At 42.2% G+C, this 11,377-nt stretch overlaps 1 protein-coding gene across 2 annotated transcripts; it reads left to right on the plus strand.

Moving 5' to 3' along the window:
* The first annotated feature begins 5,931 nt into the window (after positions 1–5,931).
* LOC147634506 (cysteine-rich receptor-like protein kinase 6) lies at positions 5,932–9,510 on the plus strand. Of its 2 annotated transcripts, XM_086803574.1 has the most exons (7): positions 5,932–6,813; positions 7,058–7,174; positions 7,258–7,397; positions 7,568–7,778; positions 8,015–8,252; positions 8,436–8,565; positions 8,834–9,510. In XM_086803574.1, the coding sequence occupies exons 1-7, from the start codon at positions 5,994–5,996 to the stop codon at positions 9,155–9,157; spliced, it is 1,980 nt and encodes a 659-aa protein (XP_086659700.1). In that variant the 5' UTR covers positions 5,932–5,993; the 3' UTR covers positions 9,158–9,510. The 2 variants fall into 2 exon arrangements, with proteins under 2 accessions (XP_086659700.1, XP_086659701.1); XM_086803575.1 differs by lacking the exon at positions 8,436–8,565 and having other exon boundaries at positions 5,933–6,813; positions 8,834–9,006.
* The last annotated feature ends 1,867 nt before the right edge of the window (positions 9,511–11,377 follow it).

Here is an 11,377-nt window from a genome sequence, read left to right on the forward strand (position 1 = left end):
TAACCTGCTCCAACAAAGTAAAACCACCTCTGAGCCACCGATGATGTAGGCCACGTGGTAGATGTATGTGTGAGCACTTTAGTCAAGGTCGCGGGCACTTATAGTAGCCTTGGACACATAGAGAGAGAGAGAGTGTTAAGGACTATGGAGTTTAGGGACTTGAGGCACTGGTCGCGGACTGTCAAGTAAGAGAGAAACTTGATATAGGGTCCAGGTGTGCTAAGATAACTTGAGGGGAGGAGTAGACACTGGTCGCGGACTATCAAGTAAGGGGAGGCAAACTTGGTATAGGGTCTAAGTGTGCTAGGATTATTCACTTGAGGGGAGGTGTTGAAAATACAAGTGAATAAGGTGTGTGTGGGAACAAGCTCTTGGATAGAGGCTGTAAAAGAAGATGAGTAAATGTGAAAGAACCTGTGAAAAGGTGAGAAGAATCTACTGGGAGAGAATAAAGGGTAGCATGAGAGAATTTAGGAAGTGTAGAGATATTCTGGGAAGTGTGGAGTTATTCTGGGAGATATTCGAGAAAAAGAGAAGAGGTGGAGAGAATCAAGCAAGAGGTGGAGATATTCTGGGAGTGAATCATGGAGAAATCAGTGGGATTTGATGCTTGATGTAAACTCTATAAATTGAGGCATAGCCCTAATGAGAATTTGCTGGTTTTTGAGTATCCATGCCTACATTAATCTATTTGTTTACGTCTTAATTATTTACTAATCACTTTGTTAATGATGTTAATGAGAATTTGCTGGTTTTTGAGTATCCATGCCTACATTAATCTATTTGTTTACGTCTTAATTATTTACTAATTCACTTTGTTAATGATGTTGATTCTAGTGTTTGATCCACCATAGCTCATCACAATGCCCAAATTTCAACATGGTATCAGAGCCATGCTAATTTGTGAGCCCGTTATCTTGCTAATTATTTTGCTAATTAGGATTAGTAGAAAATTATAATTTTTCCTCTTTTTTCAACTCACCTTTGTACCCCCAGCCAGTGGAGGAGCTCCCTCTCCTTGCACACATAAAATTAGGCCAAAACCTTCTAGCACATGATAGGTATCTCATAGCTCTTCAAGCTCATCCAAACAACGTAGCAAACCGCCATCGGATGAAGGAGAAATCGTTGTTTTAGCAGGCTACGTTTTTCAGCAAAAGATCTCAGATCTACACTCACTCAGGGTGAATCACTCTAATTCCTCTTAGCCCAAGGTGTTTTCAAGCATGCTCTACAAGCTGGTGAAGACAGAATTCAGTTTCATCAAGTCTACAGTGAGATCCAAGCTCTTCATCAAATCTGCAGAGGTGACTTTGGTAAAACAGAGATTAAGCTTTCAATATTTGGTCAAATCTTGTGTTTCTTAGCTTAATCCTCTACTAGACTTATTGCTATTGATGGCTTTGAAAGAATTTGAGCTTATTTGAAGTCTAAGGCACCAGATCTGGACTCCCCGCATACTCTATTTTTTGCACACAAAACAGTGGATTAATTTGCTAATCAATGATTAATCAATACTAATCACTGTATTTTGGTACAATTGAGGGTTCAAATTAACCATTAGGTATCTGGTACACATCCCTATATCTTCAGATTACAATTCGGAGTTGGTTTGATACTCCAACCATCCCGTACAAATTGGTTACCCTTTATTTAATGTAATTTTTGGTAAAATTGTGCTGATAAAATTGGGATAATCATCATTTTGCATTTAACCCTTGGTGAATGCCTATAAATCTCACTCAAATTCAAGATTATTCACAGCCAGAGTTGCATTTTGGAATGTCCATAAGAATGGATGCTATACGCATTATGTATTGGGCACATTACATCAGTGTAAATATGGGATCAAACACTACCCTTGTCCAGGCAAGAGGTAAGACCTTCCGCATAAATTTGGGTTTGCATTGCATAATGACACAAGATAAACATCAAAAACCCAAAGGAACTGTCAGCAAAACATTGAAACATGTTGCTCACATGGAGCAAAAAGACCTGACGGACAAGCTCATGGCCCCAGCCATGAAAGAAGAAGAACATCTCCTTCCAAGAGGAAGATCCACACCAAGAAGATCTAAAGATATGGACATGAGAAGAGAAGCTGCCACAAGAAGAGAAGCTGCCCCAAGAAGACTGAAAGAAGAGACGGACGCGTGGAGAGATGCTGCCACGACAAGAAGACTGAAGACAAGAGGAAGATCCACACCAAGAAGATCTGAAGATATAGACACGAGAAGAGAAGCTGCCACAAGAAGAGAAGCTGCCCCAAGAAGACTGAAAGAAGAGACGGACGCGTGGAGAGATGCTGCCACGACAAGAAGACTGAAAGAAGAGACGGACGCATGGAGAGATGCTGCCACACGACAAGAAGACTGAAGACGAGAGAAGATGTAAGGCTCCAAAGGAGCCATGTGAAAATCTCTGAGAGAGAGAGAGAGAGAGAGAGAGAGAGAGACCCCACAACCCAATGTAACCTGCCCCACAACCCAATGTAACCTGCCCCAACAAAGTAAAACCACCTCTAAGCCATCGATGATGTAGGCCACGTGGTAGATGTATGTGTGAGCACTTTAGTCAAGGTCGCGGGCACTTATAGTAGCCTTGGACACATAGAGAGAGAGAGTGTTAAGGACTATGGAGTTTAGGGACTTGAGGCACTGGTCGCGAACTGTCAAGTAAGAGAGAAACTTGATATAGGGTCCAGGTGTGCTAAGATAACTTGAGGGGAGGTGTAGACACTGGTCGCGGACTATCAAGTAAGGGGAGGCAAACTTGGTATAGGGTCTAGGTGTGCTAGGATTATTCACTTGAGGGGAGGTGTTGAAAATACAAGTGAATAGGGTGTGTGTGGGAACAAGCTCTTGGATAGAGGCTGTAAAAGAAGATGAGTAAATGTGAAAGAACCTGTGAAAAGGTGAGAAGAATCTACTGGGAGAGAATAAAGGGTAGCATGAGAGAATTTAGGAAGTGTGGAGATATTCTGGGAAGTGTGGAGATATTTTGGGAAGTGTGGAGTTATTCTGGGAGATATTCAGGAAAAAGAGAAGAGGTGGAGAGAATCAAGCAAGAGGTGGAGATATTCTGGGAGTGAATCATGGAGAAATCAGTGGGATTTGATGCTTGATGTAAACTCTATAAATTGAGGCATAGCCCTAATGAGAATTTGCTGGTTTTTGAGTATCCATGCCTACATTAATCTATTTGTTAATTACCCACTAATTATATCTTAATTATTTGCTAATCACTTTGTTAATGATGTTGATTCTAGTATTTGATCCACCATAGCTCATCACAATACCCAAATTTCAACAGTCATGACACAAATTGTACACACCCTTAGCATCCAAAACCCAACTCCTCGACCCCCCCTCTTTCCTCTTTTTGGGCTACATAGGCGTAAAAGAGAGAGAGAGAGAGAGAGAGAGAGAGAGAGAGAGAGAGAGAAAGAGAGAGAGAGAGAGAGAGAGAGAGAGAGAGAGAGAGAGCAGCCACATAATTTGCATGGATGGGAAGAAAAGCAACATGATCTCCATGGTCCCTCAATGTTATGAAAACAATGGAAATAATTCATAGGCCAATCGCAAAGAGGGAATCAACTCATAAACAATTTAAGAAAAGGGAGTTGATTTGTGGGCCATTTAAGAAGAAGTCTGATACCTAGGAGTCTACCCACCTATTCTACAAGAAGCTTAATAGAGGGTACGAGTGCAAGCGCAGGTTTGGGAATTCAACCCAAAATGGGCAGAGGGTGGGTTTCGGGTCCATGGGAGAGAATTTTGAAGTGGGAGAGAGGAGAGTTTGGTTAGCACCTAGGGCATTAATTGCCATGTCCTCCTCTTTGAAAAGGAAGCAGAAATAATAGTTAAGGAGGTATTAGGTGTGCTCCAGCACTAATCCTCTAGTACCCCAATGCCCTTAGTTGGAGGGAGAGGTCCATAAAACAAGCCAATCAAGGCTCTACCGAGAGAAGTTTTCGCGGCTAGTCTTGAACAAGATGCACCGGTAAAACAAAGAGCTTACCATGTCCATTGTGTTTAGGACCTCCTCCACTAGATTGACTGCATCCACCCTGCATATATTGGGGACGATCTCCCCTTTGGCCATTTGTGGGAGTTTATGTATCACCTCCTTTAGATGGTCGACCTTTGCCTCTCTTAAGTAATACGGCTTTGCCTTGTGGTCTCCCCTCAGTTTCATTCATTTGTGAGATGGGGCCTTGTTCTTGGTGCAATTCGAAGGCCTTGCTATGAGGTTTCTTGTCATAGCTCCTATGAGGGGCTCTTCGATCCTCTTGTTGTTACTATAGGATCGAGAAGGTGAGTGGGGTGAAGAGCGAGGGTTATTGTGGAAGCAAAGGAAAACTAGAGTTCTCAAAGGGGAGAGCAATTACTCCTACCTTGCGTGGTGTGGTGGTTGGCCATGCCCACTCAAGTACTAGGTGGAAAAGCTCAGATGTGGGGGCCATGTGCTCCTACATGCCTCCCACAAAGTGCAATAGGTTCATCCCTTGGAACAAGCCCTGCTCAAGAGGACTTGTCCACTCTAGTTGCACCAAGGGGGCAAGAGTTCTGTGGGATGTTCCCGTCCAGCAGACCATCGATCATGTCACTGAGGGAGTTTCCTTTGTTACTTGCTCAACCCTCATAGCCAAAACTTTTGGGATTGAGGAACTTTGTTTCTCTCAGTGTTTATTGAACTCCTAGTTGCCCATTTGCCTCAGGGGGTTGGCTGGCCGCCATCAGTCTCTTCTATGTGTTAACTGTTGGTGGGGTACCATTTGACATTCCCACTAGGCATTGGGGAAGGAGCTTCAGCTATGGCCCTTCTTCTGGTTATTTTACAACATGAGACTATCAGAAAAGACAGATGAGAGGACCACCAATAACCTCATAAGTATGGTCAAGGGAGCTGGCTAATCCCTTCGCATTTGTAATTGGGGCTTGAGTTATCTACCTTAGCGTATCTACCTCTAAGGTTTTGTTCTAAAGCTCCCTCCCCCTCAAATCACATGTGCACCTTGTGGCTACCTTGCTATGCTCCCCATCGCTCTTGATGTGCCTTCCGTTTGCTGCAGAGGTGCCACCCTCCTATGAGCATATCATGACACAAATTGTACACACCCTTAGCGTCCAATACCCAACTCGTCGACCCCCCCTCTTTCCTCTTTTTGGGCCGCATAGGTGTGTGAGAGAGAGAGAGAGAGAGAGAGAGAGAGAGAGAGAGAGAGAGAGAGAGTAGTCACATATATGCATGGATGGGAAGAAAAGCAGCATGATCTCCATGGTCCCTCAACATTATGAAAACAATGCAAACAATTCATAGGCGAATTGGGAAGAGGGAATCAACTCATAAACAATTTAAGAAAAGGGAGTCGATTTGCAGGCCATTTAAGAAGAAGGAATCGATTCGCATGCCATTAGTTACGCACGGCCTCATTTATATAATATGCATCTCGAGTAGAGGAGAGAGAGAGAGAGAGAGAGAGAGAGAGAGAGAGAGAGAGAGAGACTATGGGTTATAATTCCCCTAGTGACTAGTCCATTGCCAACAACTGGAGTGAGTCTCAATCTCTTGCATATGACTCAACACTTAACAACCCTTCGAAGGCCAAAAGGGCGACATGAAATAACATGGGGATTCCGAAAGTATACACTTAAGATAGATCTTGTAGGAGTCCACCACTATCACTACACAAGATGAACTTAGGTTGCCGTAAATCGAAGCACTCAGGACTCACCTTATACCTACTAGATTCATCTCATCTATTATCGAGTAGGTAAAGTAGTCATCTATTATGTAGTGGGTAAACCGATTGTCTATTATCTAGCATAGAAAAATTGCCACCTATCGTGAGGTCAAAAAGTAAGGGGCAACTTGCATGCACGGTCAAAAACGCGTGAGCAAAGTGTAGCAGCAATCGCCATCTACTTTTAAGCCTGTCGTTCCACGTTTATAAATCCTGCCAGAAGATTTTACTTCTACAGAATGACTCCATGACTTTACTCATCTTCTCCTCCTCCTCCTCCTTCATCATCAACCTCCTCTTCTTCTTCTTGCCACCAACAATTTTAGCAGTAGACTATCTCGGTGTTGCCTATCATGGCTGCCTGCACAATGCCACGTCCAACAACAACAGCCTCAGCAGCACATACCAGCACAACTTGGGGTCGGTTCTGCGCAACCTCACAAGCCTCTCTTCCTCCGGGACCAAGTACACCATTGCCTCCACGGGTTCCGGCATCGACAGAGTCTACGCCATGTTTCAGTGCCGCGGAGACCAATCATTGCACAGCTGTTTCGATTGCGTTTCCAATGCTACCAGCACATTGCAGACCCTTTGCCCTTCCTCTATCGGAGCTCGCATCCAGTTAGATGGTTGCTACCTCCGCTATGACAACCAGTCTTTCTTCACGCCTGATTTCAGTTATGTGATAGGATATTGCTATATTAGTACCAGCGATCCCGTCGCCTTAGCAGCCATTGAGTCGTTGATGGAAAATGTTACCAGGCTAGCTCCCGAAAACGGTGGCTATGCAGCCGAGAGCGCGGAGGGTGAGTATGCCCTGGCTCAATGCCTGGGATATCTTAACGAATCAGAGTGCTCTCAGTGCCTCTCACAGCAGACATGGAGGACACTTTGTGGTCCTACTCTTGGCGAACAATTGCATTTAACCAGTTGCTACTATCGTCACGAGCCTTACAGCTTCTTCACGGCAGCTCCTGCACCTTCCGCTGCGCCCACGCCAACTCCGGCACCACCTTCCGCTGATTCACCGATCACAGTACCGGCCTCAGCCACACACAAAACAGAAGGTGGTATTTCGTACTGTCAATTTGCAGATCAAAGAAACTTTAATGAATCCCCTAATATAATCCCGTCATCGTTATGGGGGTAGCATCTGGATTCAACACTTGAATTAAACCCACAGGCTTTACCTCACCGATCATGATGAATGCTTTTACAACTTCTTAACATTGTCTTATATAATTAGTTTTAATTGAGAGCCGAGGTTTAACTAATCCACCTAAGCCCGAAGCTGGTTTCAACTAATTCCAGGGTGGAAAATCGCAATCGTCATCGTCGGCGTTGTTGCAGGGGGAGCTATCTTTGCCACAATTATAGCTCTAGTATATCTCATGCTTGTGCGGCGGCACAAGGCAAAAACAAGAAAAGGTGCTTTTTTTTCCCTTTTTTTTTTTCAACGATGGATACATATATAACAGCTGTGTGCTCATGCCCGTATATCGTTGGGCCAGATGCGCCTAATTGCAGTGCTCAACCATTAATCTTCCAACCAAAGGCCAACGTATTTTCATTGCATGAATTGGAGGTAGCAACTAGGAACTTCCATCCTGACAACAAACTTGGAGAGGGTGGATTCGGTCCTGTCTACAAGGTGGTATTATAACAGCTATAATCTATCCATAGCCATCCATAATTAGTCTCGCGCGGAAAATTAACGATAAAATTCCTTGCCAGCTCTAATTACAAGCAGCGTCAACTGATTCGACTGCTCCTCCTCTTCCTAATGATCCTACTTTGTTGTGCACATGACGCTTAACGCAGGGAACGTTACCAAATGGACAGCATGTTGCAGTTAAAAAGCTATCTTCACGAAGCCAGCAAGGGAGGCGTGAGTTCATGAATGAAGTCAGCCTCATAACCAGTGTACAACACAAAAACCTAATAAAGCTGTTGGGAAGTTGTGTCGAAGGTCCAGAGAGAATTCTAGTGTACGAATATCTACCCAACAAAAGCGTGGACGCACTGTTATTCGGTAATAAGCATATGCATTAAGACCCTAGTTATACACTGATTAAGAAAAAAGTAATTGATTAAGATGGTAATCAGGCTGAGATGATCAGGGGCAACTAGAGGGACACCCAATAGAGAGAGTGTCAAAAACATCTTAATGCACAATTTTATATTTTTTCTTGATGTGGACTAGCTATTAATGTACTCCTAATTATCCACTGACATAGCAAAGCTTGTGATTTCTTATCGTGTGTTCAGGAGATTTGAGGGATGGTAGAACGCTAGACTGGCCTACTCGGTATGGCATAATTTTGGGTATGGCTCGAGGTTTAGCATACCTGCATGAAGAATCTCAGGTCCGCATTATCCACAGAGACATCAAACCGAGCAATATTCTCTTGGACGATCACCTCAACCCAATTATTGCAGATTTTGGCCTTGCTAGACTCGTCTCAGACGAGGAGTCACATATCAACACAAGAGTTGCTGGAACCCTGTAAGTCTTTAGAGGAAGTTAAGCAAAATTAATCTTAGAATAATATTACAAGGTCGCTAGGGAGGACAAGGATATATTCAGAGACAGTACTGTTTCTTCTGTAATAGCTACCGCTTTAGCCATGGGGATCGATGTTGTGTCAAGGTCTTATTAACTGCATATTTTCCATGTGTGGTGAACTAGAGGATACCTCGCCCCAGAGTATGTTATCCATGGAGAGCTCACTGAAAAAGTTGATGTCTTCAGCTTCGGCGTAGTCACCCTTGAGGTCTTAAGTGGAAGGCGAAATTCAAGTGAAAGGCTTCTTGAATTGGTAATGTGATCAGTGCATCTAACACATAGATAGAGCGATGCTAAATAAGCAGATAATATATTGACTCTTTATGTAAAGAGAGACATTCATAGCTTCTTATTACACCTCGTTGGTGTGGGAATCACTGTCAATATTGGGAAGGAGAATAACATGATGTGTTTAGTTTCAATACTAAAAGAGACTAACTTATGTGCACGCATCATCATATTGCACATGTATGTATGAGGAGTTTTACTGAAGCAAACTAGTTTTGTACATGGTGGTGCAGATGTGGAGATTGTATCAGCAACAACGACAATTGGAGCTAGTAGACCCAAAGCTAGGATCAACTGCCGCCTTTACTGGAGAAGTCATACGTGTAGTTCATGTTGCATTGTTGTGTACTCAAGAGTCCCCAGAGCTAAGGCCAGCCATGTCCACAGTAACCTTGATGCTTTCTGGGAAGTCTGATATATTGGAAATACCCACCAAGCCAGCATTTGTTGTATTAAGTGACCTCAGAGCACCTTTGGATTCTAGTGATTCCTCTAGCAATCCAGTCAGCCATATTTCTCATAACGCACAGTCCATGAGTGTCGTGGAACCTAGGTAATCCTTCACATACACTCTGCGTCAAGTAATTAAGCTCAACATTGTCCTCAATTCTTGTGTGACAATTGTAAATTAATTAGTCTTTGATCGCCTCAATCTCCACTTCTCACATGGAAGGAAAGGAAACAGTACTACAGTCTTAGTGCTTATAAGCCCATATGAATGAGAACAAGTCATTGATATGATATGATATGATATGATTTTCAGCAGCATCAGGACTTTGGCCTAATCAGTTGAGTGGAATAAGGGCACAGGTTATTTGTAAACACCCTTAGCCCTCACTCAAGTTTTTGTACTTGTGTTTCTTACCCCCACCCCAAAAAATATATATATATCCATAATTCTCATGTTTTATAGATTTCTAATTTAAGGACATCTTCTTTACTAGATACTCATCATTTGTATCATCTACTTTCAAGAAAAATGTGCATGTGTAAGACTAATACTTCTAAAGAATGATTTTATTTATCACACAATAAGTGTAGCCTTCATGAAACAGTTATTCAAAAGGTAATGCTAGAATATTCAAAAATGTGTGTGCCAGTATGATGGGGTCTTAAAAAATATTCCTCATGCTAGAATATGCGAGCCTCTTGATGAGATTGATTTCAAAATGCAAAAGGTAAATCTTGATTATGCTACCCGTCTTATTTAAAGGATGCAAACGTTTTTTTTCATATATTTTGCGAAGAAATAATTAAGCTAACATATCTAAGAAATTTAGAAAGTAATTATAATGATGAATGTATATTAGTAGGTGTAAAGTTCATGAAAAGTTTTTATAAAAGCATGTTTGCAATAACTCCAACTAGAAGTTCATGCTAAATGAATCTACCTTCATGGGGTATAGTCAATAAAAATCTTGAGTTCTTGCTAAGATAACCCGATCTTACAAACTAAAGCAAAAATAAAAAATGTTTTAATAAACATGGAAAGGCATGAAATGATAAAGAATATTTGATTACTTTCATGAGAGAATTCATGAAGGATACATTTAGGTCTCATCCTCTCAATCCTCGCACAACCAATAATAATGTGCTAATTTACCTCATACTTTATCACTTTGAAAATAGTGTTAGACTAAGGATACTACATTTAGGTCTTGGGACTCACCCTCTCAATCCTTGCCAATCAAGCAATAATAATGTGCTAATTTAACTCATATTTTATCACTTGGAGAATAGGGCTAGACTAAGGTCGTAAGTCTTTATACATTTCAATAACCTCCCTCAATGTGAAGACCTGAAGATCTGAGATACATAAGTTTATAGCTTACTCAGCTTACAAAATGTGTAAGCCTATGAGCATCCACCATAGCCTCATCCCGCAGAGTGTTTCTCTTTTCAAGCTCTTCAAAACTAATCAACACAATTAAAGGGATTTGCTTACATGTGTGTTGCTAAGGCCCAGTGAAGTCACTAAATTTTTTCACCTTGTGGAACAAAAGTGTCCTCCCCCAACATTCACACTAACTTAGTAGAATATTGTTAATTTTTTAAGCAAAAACACTATGATGAAAGATGAGGTGTGATGTAAAAAGGTTCAAAATTCAATCACTCATTTACCAAGTGTCATGCATTTTTCTGTAAAGGTGTTTTTAGTCCGTGTACATATGGGATGCGTGGTGTGCAATAAAACTTTGCCCTGAATGCCCTGGCAAGTATACAAGCCGAGTGGTTTTACAGTGAGTCGGTATATGCACGTGTCTTTTTTTGGGAGCAAATGCTGGGATTTGAAAGTTTTATAGCAACGGTGTGGTGTACGGATGGTTGCTAAAAGTAGGGCACCGACTGGACAATGGATGTGTTTGGAAATAATGATGCTGATGACGAGGCTGTGGGCAACTCTCGCATAATTTTGGAAGGTTATGGGCTGGGTGTGATAACCCGAAGTACAAGGAAAAGAAGAGAGGAGTAGCATGGCTAACCATCATTTTAATACTCAAAAAAAATTAATTAAAATGTAATACAAGTGGCCAGCAATTAAATGGCCACTTGGAAGCTTTCTTGGGCCGCCACCTCGATGTCTAGAAGAGAGGAGAGAAAGAGATGGTAGCCGCTGGGGGAAGAGGAAGCGTCTGGCGAGCAGGGATTTCATATTCACGTGATCACAGCCTTTTTTCTTGTGATCACAGCTATTGTTCACAAATCTCAATGTTCACAAAATTCACAGTTCTCAAATCCTAGAGGGTGGGATGACCTGGTAACCCACAAATGGCCCG

This window comes from Cibotium barometz, chromosome 10, assembly GCF_041138505.1.
Source record: "Cibotium barometz isolate CiBa-2024 chromosome 10, ASM4113850v1, whole genome shotgun sequence".
Lineage (NCBI taxonomy): Eukaryota > Viridiplantae > Streptophyta > Polypodiopsida > Cyatheales > Cibotiaceae > Cibotium > Cibotium barometz.

Bases quoted from the DNA above. Each gene is read 5' to 3' on its own strand.
- LOC147634506 (XM_086803574.1), top strand. From the start codon at position 5,994: ATGACTTTACTCATCTTCTCCTCCTCCTCCTCCTTCATCATCAACCTC. The intron at 6,814-7,057 runs GTGGTATTTCGT...AACTAATTCCAG, and splicing joins AGCCACACACAAAACAGAAG to GGTGGAAAATCGCAATCGTC. The intron at 7,398-7,567 runs GTGGTATTATAA...CGCTTAACGCAG, and splicing joins GATTCGGTCCTGTCTACAAG to GGAACGTTACCAAATGGACA.